Source organism: Cydia splendana, chromosome 17 (genome assembly GCF_910591565.1).
Source record: "Cydia splendana chromosome 17, ilCydSple1.2, whole genome shotgun sequence".
NCBI classification, from domain to species: domain Eukaryota; kingdom Metazoa; phylum Arthropoda; class Insecta; order Lepidoptera; family Tortricidae; genus Cydia; species Cydia splendana.
In genome coordinates this window covers 1,025,826-1,052,310 of record NC_085976.1, presented here as the reverse complement: position 1 = coordinate 1,052,310, position 26,485 = coordinate 1,025,826, and the positions used below count along the sequence as shown (strand labels likewise).

Genomic DNA, 26,485 nt, shown 5'->3' with positions numbered 1-26,485 from the left:
ACTAAATCTCTTTTGTCCTTTTCTAACAAACACAAATGTCAAAATGACAAACAGGGACAAATGATTATCAAGAGCTTGTTAGATTTGACGGGCGTTTACGTATAACGCCACATAGAGTTATAATTATGTTTTCTTCATACAAATGATCCGTCGTTTTCCCTTAGAGCCTTAAATTCATGTTACGTCACTTTGGAAGACGTTTGATTACACATGCAATACTTCTAACTTACATAGTTTAAGTATAAACAGGAACACTCTTAATTGTACATCGGTGGACCTTATTACAAAAGGCATACGAGCTGTTTCCCACTGACGTCCAGTTTTTTGCGGGTACGGTTTTTTTGCGGGATCCCGTTTTAGTAGTATAGGTGCTGATATAGTAACTTTCACGAGTATTCTGTTTGCGGGATCCTGCATGCATACTACAGAAAACTGGATACTGCAAAAAACCGTACCCGCAAAAAACTGGACGTGAGTGGGAAACAGCTCTAAGGTCCACCGATGGCCAGTTAACAGTGTGTGCGATGGTATGTCAATATTGTATGTAGTTATGAATGCAAGAAAAGTAATCAAAAGTGCGTGAAAGCAAGATTAATACGGATAGATTAATTAAGATACTATACAAAAGTATCGAGATCTCGATGACTAATTATAAAGCGTTACGGATCTTCCGAATATGTCCATTAGAAATAAAAGTTTAAATTTAAATTTAGTAACGCTTAACGAAATTAAATTTAAATGTTATTTTATTGCTGTGTATTTGTATGCCGTGCTTGTCATTATATTACGTTTCTACACTACTAGCACTAATGCCTGAAAGTAACGTAGAAAAATAAGTTGTCAATATAATAATTTTAATTTCTATGTTGATCATTTATATGTACACGTCAACATTTCGGTTAAGTTGATCCTTAAAATTACTGACAGCCATGTGATAGCTGACTATGAGTTCGCCGCTCGTCCCCGGTGGAGATAAATTTGCTATATTATACATAGATAAAATAAGATAAATAAAATAAGTATGATACTAATAAAAGTTAATACTAAAATACTAACTTTTGGATTTAACACACACATGATTATGATTTTAAGATAGAGTAACGAATAAGGAGAAAATTATTTAATTTGATAAATGTTTATATAGAACTGCATAATACTTTTTAAGCGATTTATAACATTTGTTTTTGTTTTAATATCCTGTTATAGCGTCCGCGTCCCACTGCTGTGTAAAGGCCTGTCCCCTTGATTTCTACGACTCCCGTCGTTAAGCTTTTTCCAGCCAGTTATTAATAAAGGTGTCTAAGTCCCCCCCCCCCCCCCATACTTACTTATAATATAACAGTTATAACGATTATATACTCGTACTTCAAAATTAGAACTATAGTCATGCGTTTTCGCACTTTTTCATGATACAAGAAAAAATAATGTATAACAGAATAAGAAAAGTAGCCTGAAGTAAATAAAGTATTTAGGTTAATATAAAAAATAAACATTATATAGAAACATGTACTATAACCTAAGAAAGACAAACAAATTTATCTACCACCGCGTCCCGAGCCGACTCATTCGTCGACTAACCCTAAAACACTGAGAAGCTAATTTAAACACCACTTATACACTTACCTGATCTAAATCTGTTTATTGTTAAATTTATTACCTATCTACCATCAGACAACTATCACCCGCTCCTCAGACAAACGTCTGGTAACGAAAACTTGAACAAGCACAACGATAGTCAACTGCTACAGTCCATTGCGAATAATATACAAACTTTTTGAATAATATCCACACTTTTTTAAAACATACAAACTTTTTGAAAAATATACACAGTTTTTGCATTAAAAAACAGTAAAGTAATTCAATTTGTTTAGAAATGCATTGGTTCCATTTTCATTTCATTACTCTTTACTTCTAAATCGTCATCTTCAACGAAAATTAACTTGTATTCATATTTAATAACCGATCAAAATTTTTCACACGTCAATTTAATACAATTTATATCAGAAAGTGACTTCTGTGACAAAAAATGTAGGTAGTTATTGAAATAGCAGGTGTTAAAGTTTTCTTCTAAGAAATGGTTGACAATAAAAAAAAAATCCGGTACTAAATAACAAATCACATTATACCTAGTATTATTTTTGCGATGGACTCTAGCAGCTGTTAAAAAGGGTAAACTATAACACGACTACTAGGTCTTAGATAACAACTACAACCGAGGTACGAATCACAGGGAAGGCTGCTCACACAACCTCGACGAAACACAACTTATAGTCTTAAAGGTCCGGGGGTTACTCGCGGAGTTACCCGTAGGGTACCCGGAGGTTACTCAGGGTTTACCCGGGGTCGGTGCAAACGTGGGCAATACAATTACAAGGAGATATCTAATGACATAATATGCATTCAAAATATAAGGGTCATTTATCGTTGTATAGGCTCAGCTCATTCAGTTTAGACTTTATGTGGTCCAGGTTTTTAACATTTGAAACAATAAGTGTTGTTTTATTTAACTTAAGTACTTATCTATAACTAAAAGCATACAATGTCGAAACTACATTATACCCGAGTGTTCTTGTGGAAACGGGATCATCGAATGATAATAATTATCACAATCTATAATACACCGCCCAACATATTAGAAATAGACCAATAAAGTCTGCAGCGATTTTGATAGCCCACGCAGTACAAGTGTTATTTATACGTCATAATTTATTTTTATAGAAATTTGGCATTTAAAATAACACTTGCACTGCGTGGGCTATCAAATTCGATGTAGACTTTTCTTGGTCTAACTCTATGCTTTTAGTTATAAGTACAGTAGAGCTTCGCTAATTCAGTGATCCTTGTAATCCGGACGGTCTAGACGCGGGCGCACTGACTTTGATATTCACGAAATTTTGAATATTCTTCTGCGACTAATAGTGCCTTCAAAATGAGTAAATTTCACGGATTTTTGTACTGTTTGTTTCTTTCCATAGTTATCTGAATAAATCTATTCATTTATTTGCAACTTGCTGCAATCCGTCAACAGCTGGTATTTTGCTCGTCCGGGTTGGCGGGGTTCTACTGTAGTTTAGTTATTAAAACGCCTTGACCACATTTAAAGCCATTTCTTTCGTCGTCACCATTTACTGCATTTATCTAATGACCAGATTCGGACAACACACTATTTACACCATCAAATGTATCGTCCAATGTACAAACACGCGACACTTTAGCCTACGGTGTTTAGAAAATCTAACTAGGTTTTACTTATTTGCAGTCATATAAAAATAACAACAGACCGTCCTTTTCTAGCAATTATCTACAATAAAAGTTTAGATGATCACGGAACAGTGGGAAGCCTGTGGTCTTAACTAATTATTCATTATTGATAAATAGTAATTAATAATACTAAATTGGTGTGTTTCGGTGCGTGCAATAGCACATTCCTACTTTCAATAAACCGACGTGTGAATTGTGTCTTATAAGAAAATTATTTTATTAGTTATTTTATTAGTAGACGAACAATTCCGTTTGAGAATTCCTTCGTGAAACCAGTTTGCTTGCCTCCGTGTACCGCCTTACTGTGACGTGTACACGCGGGCGGTACACGCGTTCGTGTCTTAGCCTAGCCACAGCGTTCACCCACACGAACTGCTATACATACTCAATAACACTTACAAATATGAAGACGAATCACAAAAACAATTTGAATAATTTTACTATAACCATCCCTGTTTTCCTAACTGCTCGCTGTGGTTTCCTTTATATCAATAACTCTGAGTTATCTAAGTATTTTATCTAATAATCCTTATTACTTTGACATATCAAATACGCGGCTCGAAATTTTTTTTTTATTATAGACTGCTACTATAACCCTACACAATGGGTCGAAGTGAGGTAAAACGCTTATTACGCGCAAGAGTGTTACAATAGATGTACAACTACTAAAGTAACTAGGGATGCGCCGAAAAGACGCATCAAAGGAACTCAAAGAAACACCTAACTAGTCTAATACAAAGGAAAAGTAAGGGCTACATACAGACTAATGTCACAAACCTCAACAATTACTATTATCTAATAGTGTTAGGTAAAGTGCCGATAAGTGTACAAGATATTACTATCGGTGAAGATCGTGAGAGAAATCAAGGGAAGAAAATTGTGTACTAAGTTTACCCTGTACTCTATGATTATTAGAAACGCGGACCAAGTACGAAAGTACGAGCAAACTATATGTTCAGTCGTTTGAAGGGCAAGCATCTGTTTCGTAAATATTAAACTAATGTGTATCCAAGCAAACCGTCACGCGAACGGACCGGCAGAAATGAACGTCAGTTTGGCATATCCACAAACATTGGCGATGGCGTTTGGCACTCTGTTTAAAAAATCTAATCAAATAAGTTATCGAACTATCTAAGAATATCGATTTTTATAAAAATGTAATTTACAATTGGCAGTCAATTGTGTTTAAATATCTATTTAAATAATATCACCGTCGACTATGCTAGGTTGGCAGCAACGCGCGCCGATGACGGCCGCGGCGCGGCTCGGCTCCCTAACCCCTAACGTATCTACAACCTTACCCTAACAGATTCAATACATTCGTCATTTTATCGATATTGTCCTTATGATTGTTACGCGAGTACGTAGTTTATCAAATACATTATGTATAATTCAATTTATTACACAATCATTACATATACATGTGTCTACATGTCCGGTTCTCATGGAGGACGTTTGCATGAAAATTTATAATTAAATACTCCAACCGCTAATCGACTTTGCGTAGCCCGTACAATACTTAAACTTACGAAATTGAGCTCCACTTATCCGAAGTGAACCTTATATAGTAAGTAATAAGAGCGTCGTTTACGTCCTGATAACTAAACGAATCTATCGCGAGAACTTAATATAAAACCCTTAATATATCTGTACAATGTTTGTGCGCTCGTATCAAATAATTCCTGGAAAAGAAACCTTCCGATGAAAACATACAAAAATTACACATCCGCTCCAGTATATACGATCAATACAGCGATTCTAATATAAAAATAGTTGTGGCGGATTCAGTACGGCGCGCGCCGTGCGTCCGGCGGACACAGTCCTCGAGTTCATATAAAAAGACGGTTTCCACTGCGTACGTCGCACCACACTCACTGAGCACAGAGTCCTCGCCTCGCATTCACCGGGAGCTTCACTGCGATCATCCGTGCCACCACATCACGATCAGCTCCCAAAACGTCTTCGGCGGCGAGTGGCCGAAGACGTACGACGAATTTCAGAGACCCGGGTCCATTTCGGAGCCCATCCTTAGGAGCTCGAGTTTCTTCTTGGCGATCTTGGAGTAGAGGATGTCGATGGGTTTGGAGTTGTCGTAGAAGGTGGGGGCGCGGAAGATGATAAGCGCGGTGCCGAGCACGCACGCTATCGTGAAGGCGAACAGGAAGATCCTGTCGAGCACCATCGCCACGTACTTCCAGTCATCCTCCACCTGGACAAAAGCACCAGTTTAAAATCAATCCACAGTTAAAATAAAAAAAATATGTTTGCTTCTCATAAAAATAAGTTAGGAAGCCTAGCGGAAAACCATGGTGACTATATTATTGTTTATTTTTGTGATTTGTTTTCAAAATTGATTTGAGTATTGGATACTAATTAAATAAGGTAGGGTTAGCAACATTTACGAGAGGCTGGCTAAAGGTATATACCTACGTTTAGATAATTATGCTATCATTTGAATTCCAGAACTTTTGGAAATGGCAAGGACATTTTATTGAATTTATTTTATTTTTATTATATCAAAATGTAAGAACACCGTGCTGGCATACCTACGAGATAAGTTATTAACTATGAAACCTTGAAAAACATAAAGCAATACATACACTCTCAAACTTATCCTTATTCTTGACATGTTGCGCAATAAACCTGGAGCCTTCTATAGTCTTTTCCATCTCTCTCACGTAGTGTTTATCTAGTGAGGGACTGTCGGCGTCCAGGTCCAGCCGGCAGGGCGAGCCAGGGGGAGGGGAGAAGAGCTCGTCGTCCCCGCCGGGGGGCGGAGGGGGCGACGGCGGCAGGCCCGGCAGCTCGTACTCCTCGCAACCCCACTCTTTGAACTTGCCGTCTAGGTCGTCGCCACCAAATACATCGGTAAGGACCTGAAATATGTAGATTATGAGCATTCTTCCAATAGGTTATCTTATCTTTTAGATGGTTTCCCCTACCACGCCTGCCAAATCTGTTATGCTATTTTTATGTAACTAGTGATGGAACTCAAGAGCGGACTATTGACATGTACAAATAAAGAGTAATTAATGAGCTATCGTATAAAGAAACTAGTTGAAAGGGTACTGTAGTCTTTCTTATGGCATACAAGAGATTGTCGATTGAGACAAGTTGAGGAAGAAACTGCTAAAGATTAGAAAAACATTAATGCAAACTTTGTTTTACGGGAGACGCAATATAATAATGCTGACGATTATGATAAAAAATTCTAAATGGAAAAATAGCTTCGGAATCCATAAAACGGGGGTAGCACGTTTTATGAATGTTCCTTTGAATTGCCAGTTTCGCATTGCAGTTCAAGTACTATGCACTTGATATGCAGTCAAGTTTTTTGTATATTATGCAGTATTACTTCTGAAATCATGCAATCTGCGCGCAATTGTTTCGGGTAAAAGAAGGGTGCGATGCGTAACAGCTCTGAAATTGAGTGTTGGAAGTCTCGTTTGATATATACGCGTCAATTTGCTGGCTCGTTACACTGAAACGCCGAGAGATTAAGTCGTCGGACGTTCCGCGGGCGCAGCAGCAGTGTATCGACGGCTTAAGCCCGCACACAATTAGGCCGAAGTGGGTTCGGTTTCGGCCTTGCCGGCTTGTATATCTCGCGATCCGTCCCAAGCCACCAGGGGGACATAAATAACAGGGGCTGCGCGCGCTCGTTAAGCCCGTCGGCGTTGAGTAATAAAAGAAAATCGAAATGGAATGAAATTGGGCTGGAAGCGATACACACAGAACACAATGGATTTAGAATATTGTTGAACGCAGCGTTTCCACAGAAGTCCCGCGGCTGAGGACAATTAAAATGGTTATTGTCGAGGGTGGCTTCGACTCGGCGTAATAGCGTTCTGTTTGTATTGAAACCGTTCCGATGGAAAATGTTTTGAATGAAGGAAACTTGAGGAGAAAAGGCGTCGTGTTGTTTTTTCGTTGTGAAAGAGATTTTCTCTGAAGGACTTCATTTGAGAGCTTTTAGTTTACAAATTTAATTAAACGGCGCGATGGCGAGTTTTTGAGCGAGGTAAACATCTCTTTTATGCATGATGATTAATGTTTTTGAAACGGTGTTTATGCGACCGCTTCAATGGAGTCGTGAATCGATTTTGGCGGAGGAAAGTATGTCCGCCGAGTTTGGGATACTTGTTGACTTTGTCTAAACCATGCCGAGCCCGATTTGTTGACTTATTCCTCAAAATACTTTCAAGAGCAATAAAAATTCAAAACTGTGCTTGAATGCTTGAATTTCTTTTCATGATACTTTAAATGTTGACTGAAAATATGAAGAAGCTTACATTGCCGCTGAATAATTGAGCAAAAAATAATTTGTCTCGGTTAGTTAAGGTTCAATTAAAATTTTCATTTAAAGACGTTTTATAGTACAGTCGCCATCAGATATATCGGAGCGGCCAAGGTGCTCACAAATATCGGAACACGCCTCTATTGTCAGGGCGTTAGAGCGCGTGTTCAGATATTGTGAACACCTTGGCCGCTCCGATATATCTGATGGCGACTGTACTTACACCTAGGCCTCGATTTCATTTGCGATTGTATTAAAAATACACGTTGTAGACCCAAAAACACGAGTATCGGCCCAATTCGAACTTTAAGATACGTCAGTTAATAGATGTAGAAACGATGTGGATTAGATATGTCAGTGTGACGTGTCTTCAAACAAAAACGTCACTTTTGACACTGACACATCCATATCGTTTCTAGATCTATTAATTGCCATATCTTAAAGTTCTAATGAGGCAGTATAACTTTATTTGGGCGGGTTACATCAAAATCGGGCTCGGCACGTTGTGGCACGATCTAATAATTCTTACCTCAGTTGGCTTATCGTTATCATCGTCTTCTGGCTTCTCCGGCCTTTGTATGCACAATATTTTCGGTAAAAAATCTATAAAGACCTTCCGGACCCAAGGTGCCATATGATGGGTGACCGGGGACCTAAAATTAACATTCAGCACCACGATAGTGACCACTACTGATAATGTGACTAGCATCATAGTGAACAATAAATATTTTCCTAAAAGTGGGACAGTGAGTGAGGTGGGGGGGATAATTTCTGCTAACAGCAAGAAGAACACGGTCAAGGAGAGAAGGATAGATATGCAGAGTGAGATCTTTTCTCCGGAGTCCGAAGGTAGATAGAAGACTAGGACTGAGAGGAACGAGATCCCAACGCATGGGATGATGAGATTGACCGTGTAGAAGAGGGTTTTTCTTCTTAGGGTTAGGTTGAATATGATGTCGGGGTAAGGCTCCTCGCAGCAGGAGTAGAACTTCTCGTTCCTGGTGGCCGGCACTCGCATGATGTCCCACTCCACGGATATATAGTATTCTGACAGGTCGATGCCCATTCCTATCGCGTCGGAGTCTGGCGTTTGCTTCAGATGCCTCAAGTCCACCTGGAAGAGAATGGATGATTTGTAATATAATTCTAATGAGATTACAATTATACATACTCTTACAAGACAAATGCTGTAGATAATACTTTATCAAAAGTCTATTCAAACAGATTTTAGGTATTCAGATGTAGGTTCTCGTATATTATTATGTCTATTTTACTCACTCCGATTCTTTATGTGAGTGACCTATCTGTAGTCTCTTTTTATAGTTTGTTGATTTCTTTCGACATGTTTTACAAATACAAATGCATTTATGCATTAATTTTTATTTACGTGTCTCTATTTTGAATTCATCTTTCTAAATAGAAGACGGCCAGCGCCACAATTTCCACAACAGTGCTTCTCACTCAAAACATCCCAAAAAAGAAATATCGCAGGAAGCGAGCACTCAAGGTCATTGGCTATTATCAGCCCCTTAAAAGATTTTACTGGGGGGCGCTAATTTTCTTCCAGACATTTATTGCCTCCAAAGTGTAACAGTGATCAGAGATTTCATTCCAAACGCAAACAGAGCAAAGGTAATAGGTCCGTTAAACCAGTATAAGTTCTCTCAGATTCTTATAGTTCTTATGGATAGCGAAGTGCTATTACACTGGTTTACTCAAGGATTCAGTTCGCTAGTGCTTGTGACACTAATGGGAACAGAGGCCCAGATATGCGCTGATAAGATCGGAACAAAATCTCTAACACACGAAGGCGCGAATGTGAGCCTGAGCCTTATTTATGAGCAAGTCGGAACCTCAGATTTATTGGCTTCCCCACCCGATAGACGGCCGTCTTCGGCCTATCGCTGTAAACTCCATTGGAAACTTTTTATTACTTCCTCTCTCATCGAGAAGCATATCTCATTGTCCGTATTATTTATTGCCCGATAAATATTACACTTGACAGAGTATTGGCCGTACTTTATGAGGCTCAATCTTGTTTTGCTACGAGTTTATTATGAACTTGTTTATAGAGCTTTTGCGGTTTTATAAAACTTTTAAATGACTCTGTCAAGTTTTGTGGAATAGCTCACGCGATATTTTTTTTTCGTTTGTAATTTTTCATTCATATACTGTTTCAAACTTTTGCGTGTGACACTTTAAGAAAAGTTTAATGATTCTCTGCCAAACAGCTGTCTCTCGTATTTAAATTCTAGGGGACAGCCGGGTATGTGTGCCTATGTTAAAGTATTTAAATAAAATTAAACTAATCTAAATTGCCGCATTTGAAGAATCAGGTCCGCTTATCAAATGGAACGTACTTTACGTCAATCAACCAGAAGGCATTGTAAAAGACAGGCGGCCACACGACTTTACTTTTTATGATTAAGGAGGCAAACAGGCTGACAAATCACGTGCTGGTAAGCAATTACCGTCACCTATGGTCAGGTGTCCGCAACACCAGAGGGGTTGCAAGAGCGTTGGTTTTTAAGATGGTAGACTAAACAGCATAGGACCGTGATAAGTGGCATACACAAAGAACGGCCTATGCTCAGCAGTGAGCATCATGAGGCTAAAATGACAATGACGATGATAAAGATGGGAGTTCCCTCTTACCGTATAACCATCGTAGCTCCAACTGCCGAACTTCATGAAGCAAGTCTGCTCGTCAAAGGGGAAGTACTCCACGTCGATCTCGCAGAAGGACTTGTAGATGGCCGGCGGCTTCCATATCACTTTGCCGTCGTAGTGTAGGATAGCTTTCGTCATTATCGTCACTTCGTAGTTTCCGTCCGCGCTGTGAACAAAAATTTAAATTAAAAGTTGAATCGACAGAATTTAATAGATACCTATCATGTTATCTAGGGTAATACAATGAAAATCAACTGACGCAGTGACCATAAAAATAGGGGGAATAGGATAAGGTACCGTTAAACTAATTTTACGGTTCAAACTCACGGGTTTTAAGTCACTCGCGCGACATGTTTCGAGAGATGAGCGGAGAGGAGGACGTGACTTTAAACCGTAAAATTAGTTCAATATTAGTATGTCTCACGACATTTTGAACGAGAGAGCGGTACATTCGGTTTCATAATACACAAGCATTACTACAGCAGTATTGCAGCGCAAACTTACCTATCTACTGCCGACTGCATTGCACTGTAATGTTGTAGTAATAGTGGTGTAGTCTGAATCCGAACAGTACCTTTAGATGTGTATGTAGAGCAATTGAAGTACAAATTGTATATTCACACAATACATTGCTAAAACATGACCCCTTTCAAGTTTGCCGTAGTCAAGTAACAAAACAGCACTCCAGAATTCCTGAGAAATACGAGCAGACAATTTACTCCGTCTTGAGCTGCAATGCAATTAATGACTCCTGCAATTTAAAAAGGCTTAAATCTGGAACTCGTAATTGCGATTTTGCTCAAGAACGTCAAGTTTTAATTAATTCCGCTATTCAACTGGGGTTGGATCCGCGGACTGAACTTGCAATGATTCCGTGTCTATTGCGATGTCTTCTGACTAAAGTTGTACTCAAGGACATAAGATACGTGCTGGAGGGACAGTATAGGCAGTTTTATTGAGGAGTATGGACACACTTCACCTGCCAGCTTGCGGTCGTACCGCTCCCGCACGCGATTAAAAACACGATTACATACTCGTATACAAACATACGAAGTGAAGCTAAACGGCAATGTGTGTAAAAAGCTTGCAATACTATATGTTCTGTTAGACTATTAATCCTAGTAATGGAGCCCATCGCTATCGCTTAGTCGTGGTTTTTATTATTATTAGGATAGTCAGGACAATGGGTACATCAATACAAACGGTTAGTGGTCGAACACAATGTCCAGCGACGATGAATCAGGTTAAGCCGTGTTCCTGTCCCGGCTTGATCTACTGACTTTAGCCCTTAATCGCAGATCAGTTACCAGATGGAGCATTATAACCCCGTGCCGCCTAAAATAATGTACTATGTAAACTCTGTTTCAATGGGTTTTCATACAAATTTCCCGTATTTTTTTACAATTGAAATTTAACTATAATTTTGTATGCTGGGTGGCACGAGATAGCGCTTCCAAATTCCTAAGTTATGAATAACAACAATTATAATTAGTTATATATGAATAACAACAATTATACGTGAATTTATCTTTTTTAACATATTTTTTTTATAAAATAAAATCAGTATAATTCAACGACACACAGACAATAGTAACATTTCGTCACTAAATATTTGAATAAATCTCGTATCTCAAAGTTGAAAAGCAGTAACTCTGTTTGCATCTCATACATAGATACCACATTTTTCTTTTGAATGACAGAATTAGATACGAGTTTTTTTCAAATTAGTGGCGATTTATAATGCTTGCACAAATGCGAAGAGCTAAGTAGAAAGTTAAAAAGAACATTTCGTTATCAACCATTTTAAAGCAGTAATCGTAACCAAATTATGAACTCAGAAAATGGCCACATGCCACACGGGCTTCCCCCTAAAATCACCCGTACCCACACGTAAATAAATAAAATTTGCATATAACTCAAGAATACATTATTTATTTGCAAGTCAAAATACAGGAATTCGTTCGAAATTCCATTTCGGCGCTTGATCCAATATCGTGTGTCTCAAGAACGCGTATCCGCGTTACATTCACATTCAAATTATTTTATTGGTGCGATGTGGCGAAAAGTTTCGTTGCAAAAAATGTACATACAATGAATACCTACTAATTTCACCATTGGTAGGTAATGGGTACCTACTGATGTGCCGCTGGAAAGTTTTATATTACTAACATTATATTTTCGGAAACGTTCTATAATTTTGTATCGGAAACGAAACATTTTATGTCCAATTTCTTTCTTGTGAAATTTGTGAATATTCTTAACTGTTTGGAAACTTTCCGCAACTTGCACATTAATGAGTGGATAATTTTTTTTGTGTTGTTATTCTGTTCTGTTGTCTAATTAATAGTGGCAATGTTAGCGTCTGACCAGGCTTTATCTCTGCATGGCATTTGCAATGACAAAGTGTGGAGGTGTCATCACTAATGTCAAATTTCAATGAACATATTATTATGACGTTTATAATGACATTCCCTCACTAATTATATTCAAGTCGGGGCAGCGTTAGCTTAGACGGAGTTTAGAAGAAATGTCGTTCTACTAATATGCTTAGTACGGAAATGGAAATGGAATTACAAAAAATCATAATTTATAAAATACCACTAGTAGTTCGCCCCGAACTGAGAACTCGCGGTTCGCCAAAAAGTTAGATCGAAACTCGCGGTTCGCCAAAAAGTTAGATCAATTGAATGCACCTACTCAGTCGGCAAAGGTTCGAAAGCCGCATGTGATTCATTCCAAGGTCTGTGGAGCCTTTAACTGATAGCTTTAAGTCACAACATCTATCTGTGATAAGCCGTTATCTTTCTTGTCAAATGTCAAAGTCCTATATTATGTTTATTTTTATCTTGTTAATTATTTAAAAATGGTAAATATAAAAACAGTATTATAAATGTCTAAGCCGAGCACTTTCATTTGATACCAAACTCGACCATACTTCCTTGCAAATAAGATGACCAGAAAAGCAAGACCCCTCACAAATAGCTTTCTAGCCTTTTAAGCTCTTCTAGCTCAATAACACCTTGATCGAGCCTGCTCATAATTTAATTGCTAAAATATAATGCCCTCAACTACACGTTTACCCAATTTCATTTAAATTAGAACAAATTTACTTAAGTTATTGTGTATCAAACTATCCTCTGATAGCTCAGCTTAAAAACATCGAAATGCCGGGACGTGCCCCTAGCCAGCCGTGTGTTCCAGGTTTAATGTAAGAACTTCACTTCGCTTCGCTCGCTCGTTCGATAAAATCAGGATTTCAAAATAAAAGTGACCCGGGCGACCGTAAGCGTGGCAACGAGTGACAATAGTTGATTCACCCATTTAGTAAAAGAGAATCTTACATTTAAATTATTCCCAGGCTTTAATTATGCTAGGCTAGATTTACTTTTGTTTTATTTAGATTGTAAATGGACTTGCTAGTGGAAAAAGATGGCCTGTAGTGGAAGTAATTTGCTGTGCCTCATTATAGAAACGTATGCATTTAATTTAAATCAGTAAAATGAACCATGCTGGCCCGATACAGTTTGGGGACTACATATAGGTTGAGTTTCTTCGCACATGTATGCAGATTTCCTTAGGATGTTTTACTAGCTATTTAGTGGCAAATATCAAATGATACTCCTTACATAAGTTCTAAAAAACTCATTGGTACGAGCCAGGATTTGAACCCGAGATCTCCGCATTGAAAGTCGACCGTCAATCGATCACCACCGGCACCGCTTCCTTCCTATATTAAGAAAAAAACCGGACAAGTGCGAGTCGGACTCGCGCACGAATGGTCCCGTACCATAATGCAAATAACGGCAAAAAAAACGGTCACCCATCCAAGTAGGTACTGACCCCGCCCGACGTTGCTTAACGTCGGTCAAAAATCACGTTTGTTGTATGGGAGCCCCACTTAAATCTTTATTTTATTCTGTTTTTAGTATTTGTTGTTATAACGGCAACAGAAATACATCATTTATTTTGTCACTGTTCGTGACTCTCACGGTTCGTGAGATACAGCCTGGTGACAGACGGACGGACGGACGGACGGACGGACGGACGGACAGCGGAGTCTTAGTAATAGGGTCCCGTTTTACCCTTTGGGTACGGAACCCTAACAGCGGAGTCTTAGTAATAGGGTCCCGTTTTACCCTTTGGGTACGGAACCCTAAAAAGAAAAAGCTTTAACGCTTAGTTGAATAACTGCTTTAATGAAGTTATAAATTTTACCAGGAGCTGAGATGATCATTATAGCGTTTAAATTATACCACCTTTTTTAAATAATAATTATTTTATTTGTACAGAGTTTTCATTTTTAATTACTGAATCACGAACAAAAACTTAAAGGTACCTTTTGGATTCAGACTACACCAAGTGGCGTAACATGGTCGCGTTTTTATCACCTGTAACCACACCTGTCACGCTCTAACATGTATGTGAGTGCGAAAGTGACGCATGATACGACAGGCGATAAAAACGCGACCATGCTCCCGCCGCAGCATTACTGCAGCAGTAATGTGGCGCGACATTGCTGCCGACTGCAATGCTGCCGCTAATATCAAAAACCGGCGGCAGCATCGATTTATTCGTAGTTGTTGCGGTAATATCGGTATCTCGAAACGCAAATCGATTTACCAGATTTTCCACTTAACAACTACTAAGCGTATTTCGCAATCTTCGCGGAACAGTTAAAAGGCCCTTAAGATGATCAAAATAATTGCTTTTAAGTAATTTAATTATTGGAAATCGTATTAATTCATACTTCAATCAAGCCAGTTTTAGGTCAAGGTGATGACTAATAACTTTTTTAAAGAATGATTTTTAGAAGAGTCTTCGGGACTCTTTCTTTTTTTAAAGGACTCAGAACTAGAAATCCTCATAATAGACCGGGAGACAGTGACACATTTTACTGGGTCATTTGTACCAGTATGGCGGTTCGTCAGGGGTCTAAGTACGTAATGAAGGAAAGAAAAATGATGGTCATAGCGCTGGTACCGGCGACCCAATCGCGTGGGCGTTAGTCGAACGTGTCGGATAAAATACGAGTGTCGAACGATTTGTTCCACAAAAATCCTCGTATTTTCCGATAGTCCATAAAACAGAAGTAGGCGGTAGCGTAATGCCATACTTCTCCGGTGTGACTTACAGCCCGCCATACTGAGGCGAACACATTAATTAAAAAAAAAACAATACAACCATTTGTGCCAAGCTAATTTTTGCACAGGTGATCATCGTCGAGCAGTCATTCATGGACATCACCATGCCATACTCTTCGGACGGTTCCAAATGGCCGCCATACCGCCGCAAGGGAGTTAATTTTTTTTTTTGCTAAACGATTTGTACCAGTATTGCATTTAAATTTTTGGAAAGTATTTGATAAAATGTGACCGTTATTATACTTGCCATACTTATAGTAGGGGGAAAAAGTGCTGCCATACTTGAAAAACTTATTTAATCGACACGTTTCGATAATTTTTTACAGCATGGCATCATCATATTCTGTTTGTTTGGATACAATTATACCTAAAAAAAATATTCCAGATTATAAATACGGGGCGGACGACTGTGAGACTTAAGCCAAGACTTAAAAAAAATATTTTTTTGACGATTTGTACCAGTATGGCATTTGGATTTTTGGAAATTATATGATGCAATGTGACCATTATTATATTTGCCATACTTCTAATAGGGGGAAAAAGGGGCACCATACTTGAAATAAAAAAAAAAATATTGTACACATTTGCCACCTCCTACAGGTATGGCATTATGAGATTTCCATTTATGATCACACAGAAAGTGTTGAAAAAAAATTTCAAGATGGTACAAATCGTTTAGCAAAGAAAAAAAATTAACTCCCTTGCGGCGGTGGCCATTTGGAACCATCCGAAAAGTATGGCTATATAGCCGAATAGTATATGAATGGCTGCTCGACGATGATCACCTGTGCAAAAATTAGCTTGGCACAAATGATTGAATTGTTTTTTTTTTAATTAATGTGTTCGCCTCAGTATGGCGGGCTGTAAGTCACACCGGAGTAGTATGGCATTACGCTACCGCCTACTTCTGTTTTATGCACTATCGGAAAATACGAGGATTTTTGTGGAACAAATCGTTCGACACTCGTATTTTATCCGACACGTTCGACTAACGCCCACGCGATTGGGTCGCCGGTACCAGCGCTATGACCATCATTTTTCTTTCCTTCATTACGTACTTAGACCCCTGACGAACCGCCATACTGGTACAAATGACCCAGTAAAATGTGTCACTGTCTCCCGGTCTATAAGTGGTTTTAGCGCAAAGTTTGGTGAAATAAGTATCGCCCGCCGTATTTCCGGACCAATACGACCTTCAAAAAAAGAGCGTACTCCCATCTGAAAGGCCGGCAACGCACTTGCAACCCCAATGATGTTATAAGTGTCGTCTGCTCGTGTGCCTCCTATATCACAGAAGAGTGAGTAGTCAATCAAAAACTTCATACTTGCCACGAGTTCTTGCCAACACTAGTGATAACAACAAGTAGGTGTTAGAGGTTGAATTAGCCAAATTTTGCTCGTTATCAGTTATTTTTTTAACGGTTATTTTATAGGTTCCTTAATAACTTAAGTATTACGGCCCAATTCCAACTTTAATATTCGTCAATTAATAGATCTAGAAACGATATGGATTAGATGTGTCAGTGTCAAAAGTGACGTTTTTCAAAAACGATCTATTAATTGACGTATCTTGAAGTTCGAATCGGGCAGTTACAGGGTTTCCCAAAAAATCAAAGACAAAAAACCTACATGTCTTTTACAAAATGTCATTAAAAATAAAAACTACAATTATTTAACTGAATCAAAACTTTCGAAAATGTTCCTCTGGCTTTGAGACACAAACGCAAAGCTTTGTTATAATCTATAATTTGTGGTACGGCCCACAATAAAAAAGGAATAAAAATATCAACGTTTCTTTGTTATAAATTATCAACAATATACACGTAAAAAAATGTTAACGGATTTTTCCGTCACTCCGTAAAATGTAATAAAGAGTCTATAGAATCGAGTTCAACCTAATGCACACTTCACTAGACTCCTAAAAGCCGCTGAAGCTACCACATTATTAAACAACGAAAATTGTCTCGAGAAATTTGGGTCACGCTGTCATCCATTAGGTGAAGCATTAAAAATAAACTTAATATTCGAGAAACAGGCTTTTAAGGGCAGGTGCAGCCTTTGGGCTAGCTTTTAAGCTGAAGACTGGTAATAATGAAGAGTTTAGGACTTAAACAGGTTGTGTATCTATAAGTACCACATAGCAAATGATTTTTTTTTGGCGAGCTGAGTAAATAAACTAACGCAAAATGTCATCGCCGTAAAGTCTATTAAGTGGGTGATATCGGAACGTAAAAAAATTACAGGTGTCAGAACAAATTTCTTTTGCAATTTAGTTGTCAAGTTCAAATCTGCAACAAATGGCAGTTTTTGTACGTTTCTCCCGCTGTATAAGTTCGCTACGCCGAAAAAAAGTACTGTAAGTATTTTGTTTTGTATTTTTATGGTAGAATATTAGATAATGTATGTGTAGTAAGTCATAACTTACCTTAGTTATTGTTTTCTGATAAAATATTCGATCTAAAAGTTTCTGGTTCGTATGAACCCTCTGCCTGTCTGGGGCACGTTCGAGTGGTTTATAAGTGGCCTCTGCCCTGCAGGGAGTTTACATGATATTTAAGGGTAAGTTTCATTACTATGAATGAACCCTCATAGTACAAAAGTAATATAAGGTTCGGCAAAGTTTCGGACGTTTTTAGGCGGGTTGAGATGATGTTAGATTTTTTTTTCTCTGCTTGTGGATAGGGTACGGACATGATTCAAATACAGAATTGATAATAATAAAATGCTCTATATAATTGATTTTTATTATGTTTCTAGACGCTATAATGAGCGTGTAATGAGTGTTTAAATATAGGAAACAAAATAAATTGACAACATAATTTTTTTACCTGGTGGTGTAAGAACGGACGGGCCTATTAAGTTCGGCCCTATTGACGGTACCAAAGAGTTTACTATTGCAAAATAACTGGTTTTACCCACTGATTAATATATAGAAGAATTGGCCTAGCAGTAATTCGGGCTATCATATCCGACCAAATTTTTATTTTTTTGCATTTTTTCCGTCCGATCTTACGCCATGCGCTCAATATTCAAGAAATTATGGTTGTCAAACTTTAGATGTGGGGTCAATGAACCCATGTAGGGTCAATGAACCATGTGGGTTCATTGACACCATAAGCGTGGTAGGTTGAAAAAAGGTGATAAAAGAGGATTTAAGGCTAAATTAATATGAAAGTGGAGGAATGAATACGACCATTTTTAATCAGTCTGCGTTTTTATTATTTAAAAACATATTTGATTAAGTATAAGAGATCATTTAAGTATGTGGCGTTACTTAGTTAAGTGTAGAGATCAATACAAGATGATTTGGGAGCTTTATAGTGATTTAATATATATTAATCACATTTACCTAATACCTAATTTAATTAGGAAAAGTGGTGACACGAATAAAGTTTGAGCATCCCTGAGAATTTAAGATCGGATAATTAGCATCCGATCTTTTACCACTTCGGGTTAGACCGGATCTCGGCCTACAGGCATCGTATCAAAATTCCAAATATACTGATTTGTCACAAATTTAATAAAAATAACATGCAATCTGTAAAAGAAACAAATAACGTTTCAACTTGCCAGTTATTCAAGAAAAACTGGCGGAGGGTATTTCCGGACACAAAATAAAAACTCATTTTTTGGACGTTTGCACATATCTCGAGACTTGTTAGTCGGAGCGACAAGTGGGGCCTGAAGGGGGGTGCAGAACAAAATAGCGCATTGCAACACCTTGCTAGCATTTAAAAAAAGCCCCGCAAAAGGCGAAAATTTGAATCATACGATCTTACCCGGTGTCCGATCTTAGTCGAACTCACCTTATTTTCCTTCGGTTTTTAAATTAAATATTTATTCAACGGTCAATCTTACGAGCCACGACATCTATGCGAGCCAAGAAAATGCTGGCAGTTAGTTCATTTTGTGACGCAAGTGTAAATGTGATGTGCATGACTTACCCTTAAAACTACTGTTACTGTGTTACTGTATGGCTAACAAGGCAGTGGTCATATAAGGACCACGTAGCACCATTGGTAATGAGCAGTGGGCATATAAAAACCACCAGGTTATTTTTTATTGAATTAGGGGTAATAAAAAAATCAAGAAATTACTTTTCTTTTTAAGCTATTACCTACCCGAATCAGTAATCAAAAGTAAAAAATGCATCAGGCCTGTTTAAGGGTTAACTAACTTTGCTTTGGCAACAACAACTAGGTACAATGTTACTACTAATGAACAATCTTTTTTATAAGATTGACAAAAGGGACGCGAGTTGTAGAGTGGGTGCTATTTTATAGCGAAATTGTTCTTTTAAGGATACCTCTTTCAAACGAAATCAATGTCACGCCGCCTAAAACAAATGCCCGCTAGTTTGAGACAGTAAATGCACGTGTTCGTAAATTTTACCGTAACATAATTCAATAATAGGATTATATTAATTTCTATTTAAAAAAAAAGATCCAATTTTTTTTCTAATTAATTTACAATGACCCCGAGAGTTTTCAAGGTCAGAAACTTGTATTCCGTCAGATGACAATCAAAACTCACTAATTACTATCACAAGAGACAAAGAATTGTTGAGATGAAAAATATTTCATCATCATCATCATTTCAGCCTATATACGTCCCACTGCTGGGCACAGGCCTCCTCTCATGCGCGAGAGAGCTTGGGCTATAGAAGAAAAAAAAAATTGGGAATTTTGGGAAAAATATTTAATTTAAAAAAATTGTTTAGCTCTCCTGAAGGCACAACCCGAACTCTACACATTGTAACTAATTAGGTACAACAGCAAAACATTACCTAACACGCCCGTAAAATATTAAATATAAAGTAAAAACCAAGAGCTCTCAGCTACGTCACAGGTGCATTAAAACGTTTCATACTATCTCTAAATAAAACGCGCCACTATAGAGGAAGCCATTCTGCATAGTTCACGTCCCATGACACATTTTAAAGGACATTCCGCCTTATCTACCCACATTTTAAAGCTATTTTACGACAGCGAAAGCGTTAAACTAGTTGGTTAAGCTGTTTTGGTGCTAAAATGTTGCGTTCACGGGATCTATTTTGTTTATGAAGCTTTATTTTTATTAACACCGCGAAGAAGGCCAAGGATATTGCGTGACGGTGTATGTAGGAATAGCGCAAAGAAAACGCGACCATTTAAAATGAAAACCATTTTCAAACAAGGCTGTAAGGGCAGACAGTATGTTTGTGATATTCCTGGAGTTGCAAGCGTCAATACTGCGACGCTTATCATGAATAGTGGCACAACTCAAAATGAAATGCTATTGCAATATTCTATCTTTTACTGGTAAGATTTAAAATTGAACGGCATTTCATTTTGTTTTATGCCACTATTCATGATAAGCGTCGAGTCTGCTTACAATCAGGATTCTGTTGCGTTTATGTATTAAAATAAAACATCTGTGTTGGTAGTCGATTGTTAATGGAAACTCATCGGTACAGAGATACCTGACCCTCTCAGCATAGATGTTTGTTTGTACGGGGTTCACCTATCTCGGCAGCTGGCTGACGCATAATTGTGTGTGTGACTTTGGAATGCACATACTATGCCGGTTATTCTCTTAGTTATGTTTACCAAAAGCAACTGACAGCTAAATTTCAAATGTAATTCACACGGTACTTGTAATTCCCATGGAACTCAGCGCCACCACATACCAGTGTACGTGCCAGAACGTGAATTCACCTCTCGTTTGGAAGCCGCATTATTATTTAACACTCAGCATTTCTGGTGTCAATCGTACAATGTTATTAAATATATTTTGACTTTGTCTGTGTGAAATGAATTAATAAAAACAACCCTATGTCCTTCCTCGGGCTTAAACTATCTCCATACCAAATTTGATCTAAATCGGTTCAGCGGTTTGAGCATGAAGAGATAACAGACAGACATACAGATAGACAGGCAAACATAGTCACTTTCACATTAAAAATACATAATAGTTTTATAGACCGACCAAGAAAAGTCTGCAGCTATTTTGATAGCCCACGCAGTGAAATTGTTATTTATACCTACATCATAATTCCATAGAAGTTTGACATTTAAAATAACACTTGCACTGCGTGTGTTATCAAAATCGCTGCAGACTTTTCTTGGTTCAGAACTGTATATATATCTCGTCACAGGTCTCATCGCATTGTGGCGTGTAACCCTTCCGTTAAAACACCAGGTCAGTGCCGTTATTGTGCTCCAGAAACCTTCACCGTAATAAAACCTTGTTTCCAGCCATGTTTAGCACTGATGCTATTTAGATTACGCTATGCACTTATCACCTCTTCCGCTCGGGCGACTCCGCGCATTCTGACTCAACGCAGACGCCATTCGACATTTAACCTTTTCACACCTCGAATAAAGTCTACTTTCCATTGGACAGGTTAAGGCTAATGCATAGAAATGGGTGACGTAGCGAAAATACGAAGTTTAAACGGGAGATAGCTTGGTGTACTATAATGTTGAAAGCATTTAGTTTTGGTAAGGGAGGTATTTAACGCTAGAATGTTGAGGTTGGGTTATATGATATAACAGAACAGGGTAGATAACTTTAGGAGACTTGGGTAATAAGGGTCAATTTGATGGGAACTTTTTAACTTAATAATAGAGAAACGCTTGAGGCATCACGAGCAGGCCTCCAACCCCCGCTTACCTCGCACATGTAGGGCTCTCTGCGCTGAAAACTCGCAAGACTTGTTGGAGCTAAGAACGCCATGCTGAATTGGACTGAAGCTAATACTGGTACGAAATGGTGGCTTATCATTTACATGCGTACGTAGGGTTGATTATGCTCACTTGTACGTATACATACATACTGTGTCCAGATTTTAAATTCATATGCTCCTGAATTAGACAAAAGTAGAACAGACAAATCTAAATCTCAAATCATGGACAACCAGTTCTTCTATCTAAAGTTTAGTCGCCAGATAACAATGATAATCGTAAGTTCTTGCGGCGTACGTACGTTAAGACAATTTAATTCTAAGCGACAAAAACTATAACTCCCCGTTTCGTCTGCGGCCGATAAGTTTTTGCCAACTCAGGGTTAAACTTTACGAGATAAACTCAACGAGCTGTCAGGATAACGGGAAGTAATGGGTCTCCCAACAAGGAAATAAGACCAGACCCAATAAGACCCCGAGTTTGCGGGTCTTCGCAACGAAAGTTAACTGTGATTGAAAAAAATGGAGTTTGAAACGACGGGCTAGTTTGTGGAGTGGGATGTCGCCACGAACTCTTAACTATTAATTAGTGTTTATTGGTTTTTTCTTAAGCTTAGAGTTTCTTTGGAGATTAAAGAGTATATCAAAACTATATTGATTTAAACTAACACAATCTTTGCTCATTATTAATAAAAAAATTGGTAGGTACTTGCGCTAATGCGTGCACTTATAGTTTTTAGCCTATTGGTTCGAACGTGACTTAAGGTGACATTCGGATGTCGACTGCAGCTGCATGAGGTAATGCCGCCGTTGTATCTGTAAATTTCCTTGAAAAAATGAGTAAACAATATTGAACGTCATAATCGGCGGCAGTAACGCGGCGCCGAATGTCCTCATATTATCCAGAAAATTAAGAGAGCGGTGGCAAGAACGAAACCGTATAAGTAATGCAGCTAATGCCCTATCCGAACCTCATCTTTAGTGTACTTATAGCACTCACTTGTTGTAAAGCACGATGTCTGGCAGCCATATGTGTTCAGAAGGCACGTGGAGAGTTTTGACGTCGCCGTAGTCTTCCGGGTTCCACTTCAGTTTGTAGTCGTTCCACTCCTGCGGACAAATTAAACATTAATATAAAAACTTGGACATAAATGGTGAAATTTCAAAGTTTGGCCGTTCCCTTCCGTCTTAGAAACGTTCTCTATTTATGTTCCAGAAATAATACTCATCACATAAATAACTAGAGGCGGCCGAAAATGCAAAGGTTGGGAAGTATCGCGGTCTCGGCGCCGAATACTGTTTTATTCCTTTCGGCGTCGAGACCCTGGGTCCGTGGGGTCCTGGCGCCCTGAGTCTCTTTGGAGACCTTTCAAAGAGACTCAGGGACGCAACTGGGGACCTAAGAGCTGGCAGTTACCTCGCTCAACGCTTCAGTCTGGCAGTTCAGCGGGGTAACGCAGCCAGCATCTTGGGGACCTTGCCACAGGGGCCTTTTTTAGATTTAGTTTAGTTTAGTTTAATTTTATTTTAGAATAGTTTGTATTTAGTTTAATTGTAATTTTAAGTTATTTTTATTTATTGTTTTTTGACTTGTTTTTGTACCATATATATGAATAATATACATAATATACTCAGTAAATAAATAAATCATATTGAATCTAAACAAAAAAACTAGTTGTACCCAATAACTTCAGTTGCGTATGCAAGGTTCATTTAATTACTAAATATAATTCGAAACGAAAGAGTCAACCTGGTTAGATATCGACTAGGACAATAGCGATTAGGCACTTCAACAAAAAATAGTGTAAAAATGTTTGATATGAATATGTACATTATGTACTAAGTTCAATTAGATTAAAATGTATTTAAAATAGTAAACAATTCTTTATATAAATTCCTCTGTATTTTTAAGCAAATACTCGAAGAGCAGAATAAATAGTCAACAAAAAGCCAAGTTATTTTTCATTTTTATTTTTAATAACCACAGTAACATTAATCCCGAGAATTTAAATTCGGAATTCCTTTTGATCGGTCCAAAGATTAAATTCAGTCTCAAATATCTTTTTTTGAAACAAACGGAATAGGAACGTGGTCAGGCATCGGAAATTGCGGGTCTTATTAAAGTTCCGGAGTGTCAATAGAAACAGGGGTCGAGCGAAAAGGGAATCAGTGCACTCGACCTCGACTTTATTTTCTAAAAGTGTTTTTAACTTGGCATCGGATTGGCACCTTAGCGCGGAATGTTTTTGGAATGTTAACTGGCACATCGGTCAGACAGAAGCGTGGTGAGGCGTGCGTCTTCGACACCAGAGATCGTAGGTTGGAGTTTATTTAATTCTCTTAAGACATTAACAGTCATATTCTTGGCCTCGGGATGGAACATCAGGAGGAAACTATTAGGCCTCATTGAAATTGGTCTGGTTTTCTTACGGTGTTTTCCTTTACAGAAAATCCACTGTCAAATTCAAATGATACTTACCTATACCGTAGCTCGTAGGTAGATACATACAAAAAGTATTTTTGGGACACCTTGTCATATAAGACTTCAATAAAGATTAAGTATAAAGATACCGTAAAACGGGGTGAGTAGGTTTCGCGGGGAGAGGTGGGTTATGAATTGGGAGAGAAGGTTTGAGAGGGGGGTGAGAAGGGATTTTAAGGCTACTGCTACAAAAATAATGTATCCGAATTTAAAATGGAGCTATAGTAATACGCATAATAAAAAAAAATCGATCCAACAATCTTTCACCTTTGTATGAAAACCCCTCTCACCCCAAATACGAGGCACTACGGGATGAGGTGGGTTTTCCTCTTTATCGTCAAAGTTATGAAATGGAACTATCCAAAATAAAATAAAAACTAAAATACAAACGTCCGGAACACTTATTATATACACCATTCAGTTTTCATATGTAAAAATAAAATGTTATCGAGGTTTGAATTTCAGTTTTGATCCTACTCACCCCATTTTACGGTACTTAATCCAATTTCACCAATAAAGTTATGAGTCTTTTTCAAGATTAGTCTATTTTATTTAATCCTTAATCAAACCAAGATTTCTTAGAATATAATCTTAAGTCTCGCCTTTCTTGCTCCTCCTAAATTAAAGTTCTACTTCCAGAATCAATGCCGTGTTATTAAATTTTAAAAGCAATAATTTAGCTGGCTTCAGAGAATTTTGCCGTGATTTCCCGTAGGAATTTTGCTTCGTCCAGCCGAAGTGCGGATTTTGCAGTCGACTCGACAAAGATGGATGCAACGACTAACTCCATGTTAATGTAATTGTCTCGTGTGTTTTGTACACACACATTGCGAAATAAACAACTGGATTAACATTTGCACTACATATTTGAAAAACGTCCTTCTGCCTATAGTAGGTAGTAGGTATTCCAAAAAATATTATAAGTCAATTTGACACAGATTGAGCTAACTAGTTTCACAGTAAGCCCAGTAAGGGTTGTGTTGTAGGTACTAGACGAGGATATATTTATAATAATATACTTATATACATACATAGAAACATCCATAGCTGAGGAACAAATATTTGTGATAAACACTCAAATAAATTCCCTCACCAGAATTCGAACCCTGGACCTCCTGGATCCTGCTTCGTCACACGCAGGGTAACTTCCGACTAGTCTAGGAGCCCGGTGTATGTTTTAAATCTTATTATGACCTCATAATATGATTTAAAACATACATAACACATAATTTATATAACACAGTCACTACCTACCGTAAAACGGGGTGAGTAGGTTTCGCGGGGAGAGGTGGGTTATGAATGGGGAGAGAAGGTTTGAGAGGGGGGTGAGAAAGGATTTTAAGGCTGCTGCTACAAAAATAATGTATTCCAATTTAAAATGGAGCTATAGTAATACGCATAATAAAAAAAAATCGATGCAACAATCTTCCAAAATCACCTTTGTATGAAAACCCCTCTCACCCCAAATTCGAGGCACTATGGGGTGAGGTGGGTTTTCCTCTTTATCGTCAAAGTTATGAAATGGAACTACCCAAAATAAAATAAAAACTAAAATACAAACGTCCGGAACACTTATTATATACACCATTCAGTTTTCATATGTAAAAATAAATGTTATCGAGGTTTGAATTTCAGTTTTGACCCTACTCACCCCATTTTACGGTACATAAAAATATAAACGACTATAATTAAATACAAGCACGAAAACGTCGAAAACTTAATTGAATCACCTCTTTCCCAAGCGAAAGTTGCCAGCAACTTGCAGCCCACTCTCACGCTCTCAATTATTATTTTGGCAAGCTTTGCCCACGTTAGATGGAATTACTGTTGCTAAAACTCAATTTAAATTTGTCTACGCAATCTTAATTCAGCCGTCTTTGTAACGTATGGTCTTGATGAAGTAAGGAATTTCATTTAATTTCGTTATGGCTCAGCCTTTTCCTTATGTTGACTTTATGTGACGTTATTTT

At 38.0% G+C, this 26,485-nt stretch overlaps 1 protein-coding gene across 1 annotated transcript in view; it reads right to left on the bottom strand.

Annotated features, from left to right (window-relative positions):
• Positions 1–3,017: 3,017 nt before the first annotated feature.
• The window catches only part of LOC134798608 (acetylcholine receptor subunit alpha-like 1), a 350,593-nt gene continuing 327,125 nt past the window's right edge, over positions 3,018–26,485 (bottom strand). Inside the window, exons 4-8 of the mRNA XM_063770970.1 lie at positions 23,034–23,143; positions 10,214–10,394; positions 8,088–8,672; positions 5,862–6,137; positions 3,018–5,470 (exon numbers count right to left, since the gene is read on the bottom strand). Of these exons, the coding sequence (XP_063627040.1) occupies positions 5,258–5,470; positions 5,862–6,137; positions 8,088–8,672; positions 10,214–10,394; positions 23,034–23,143 (1,365 nt within the window). The 3' untranslated portion in view covers positions 3,018–5,257. The remainder of the gene's footprint in view (positions 5,471–5,861; positions 6,138–8,087; positions 8,673–10,213; positions 10,395–23,033; positions 23,144–26,485) is intronic.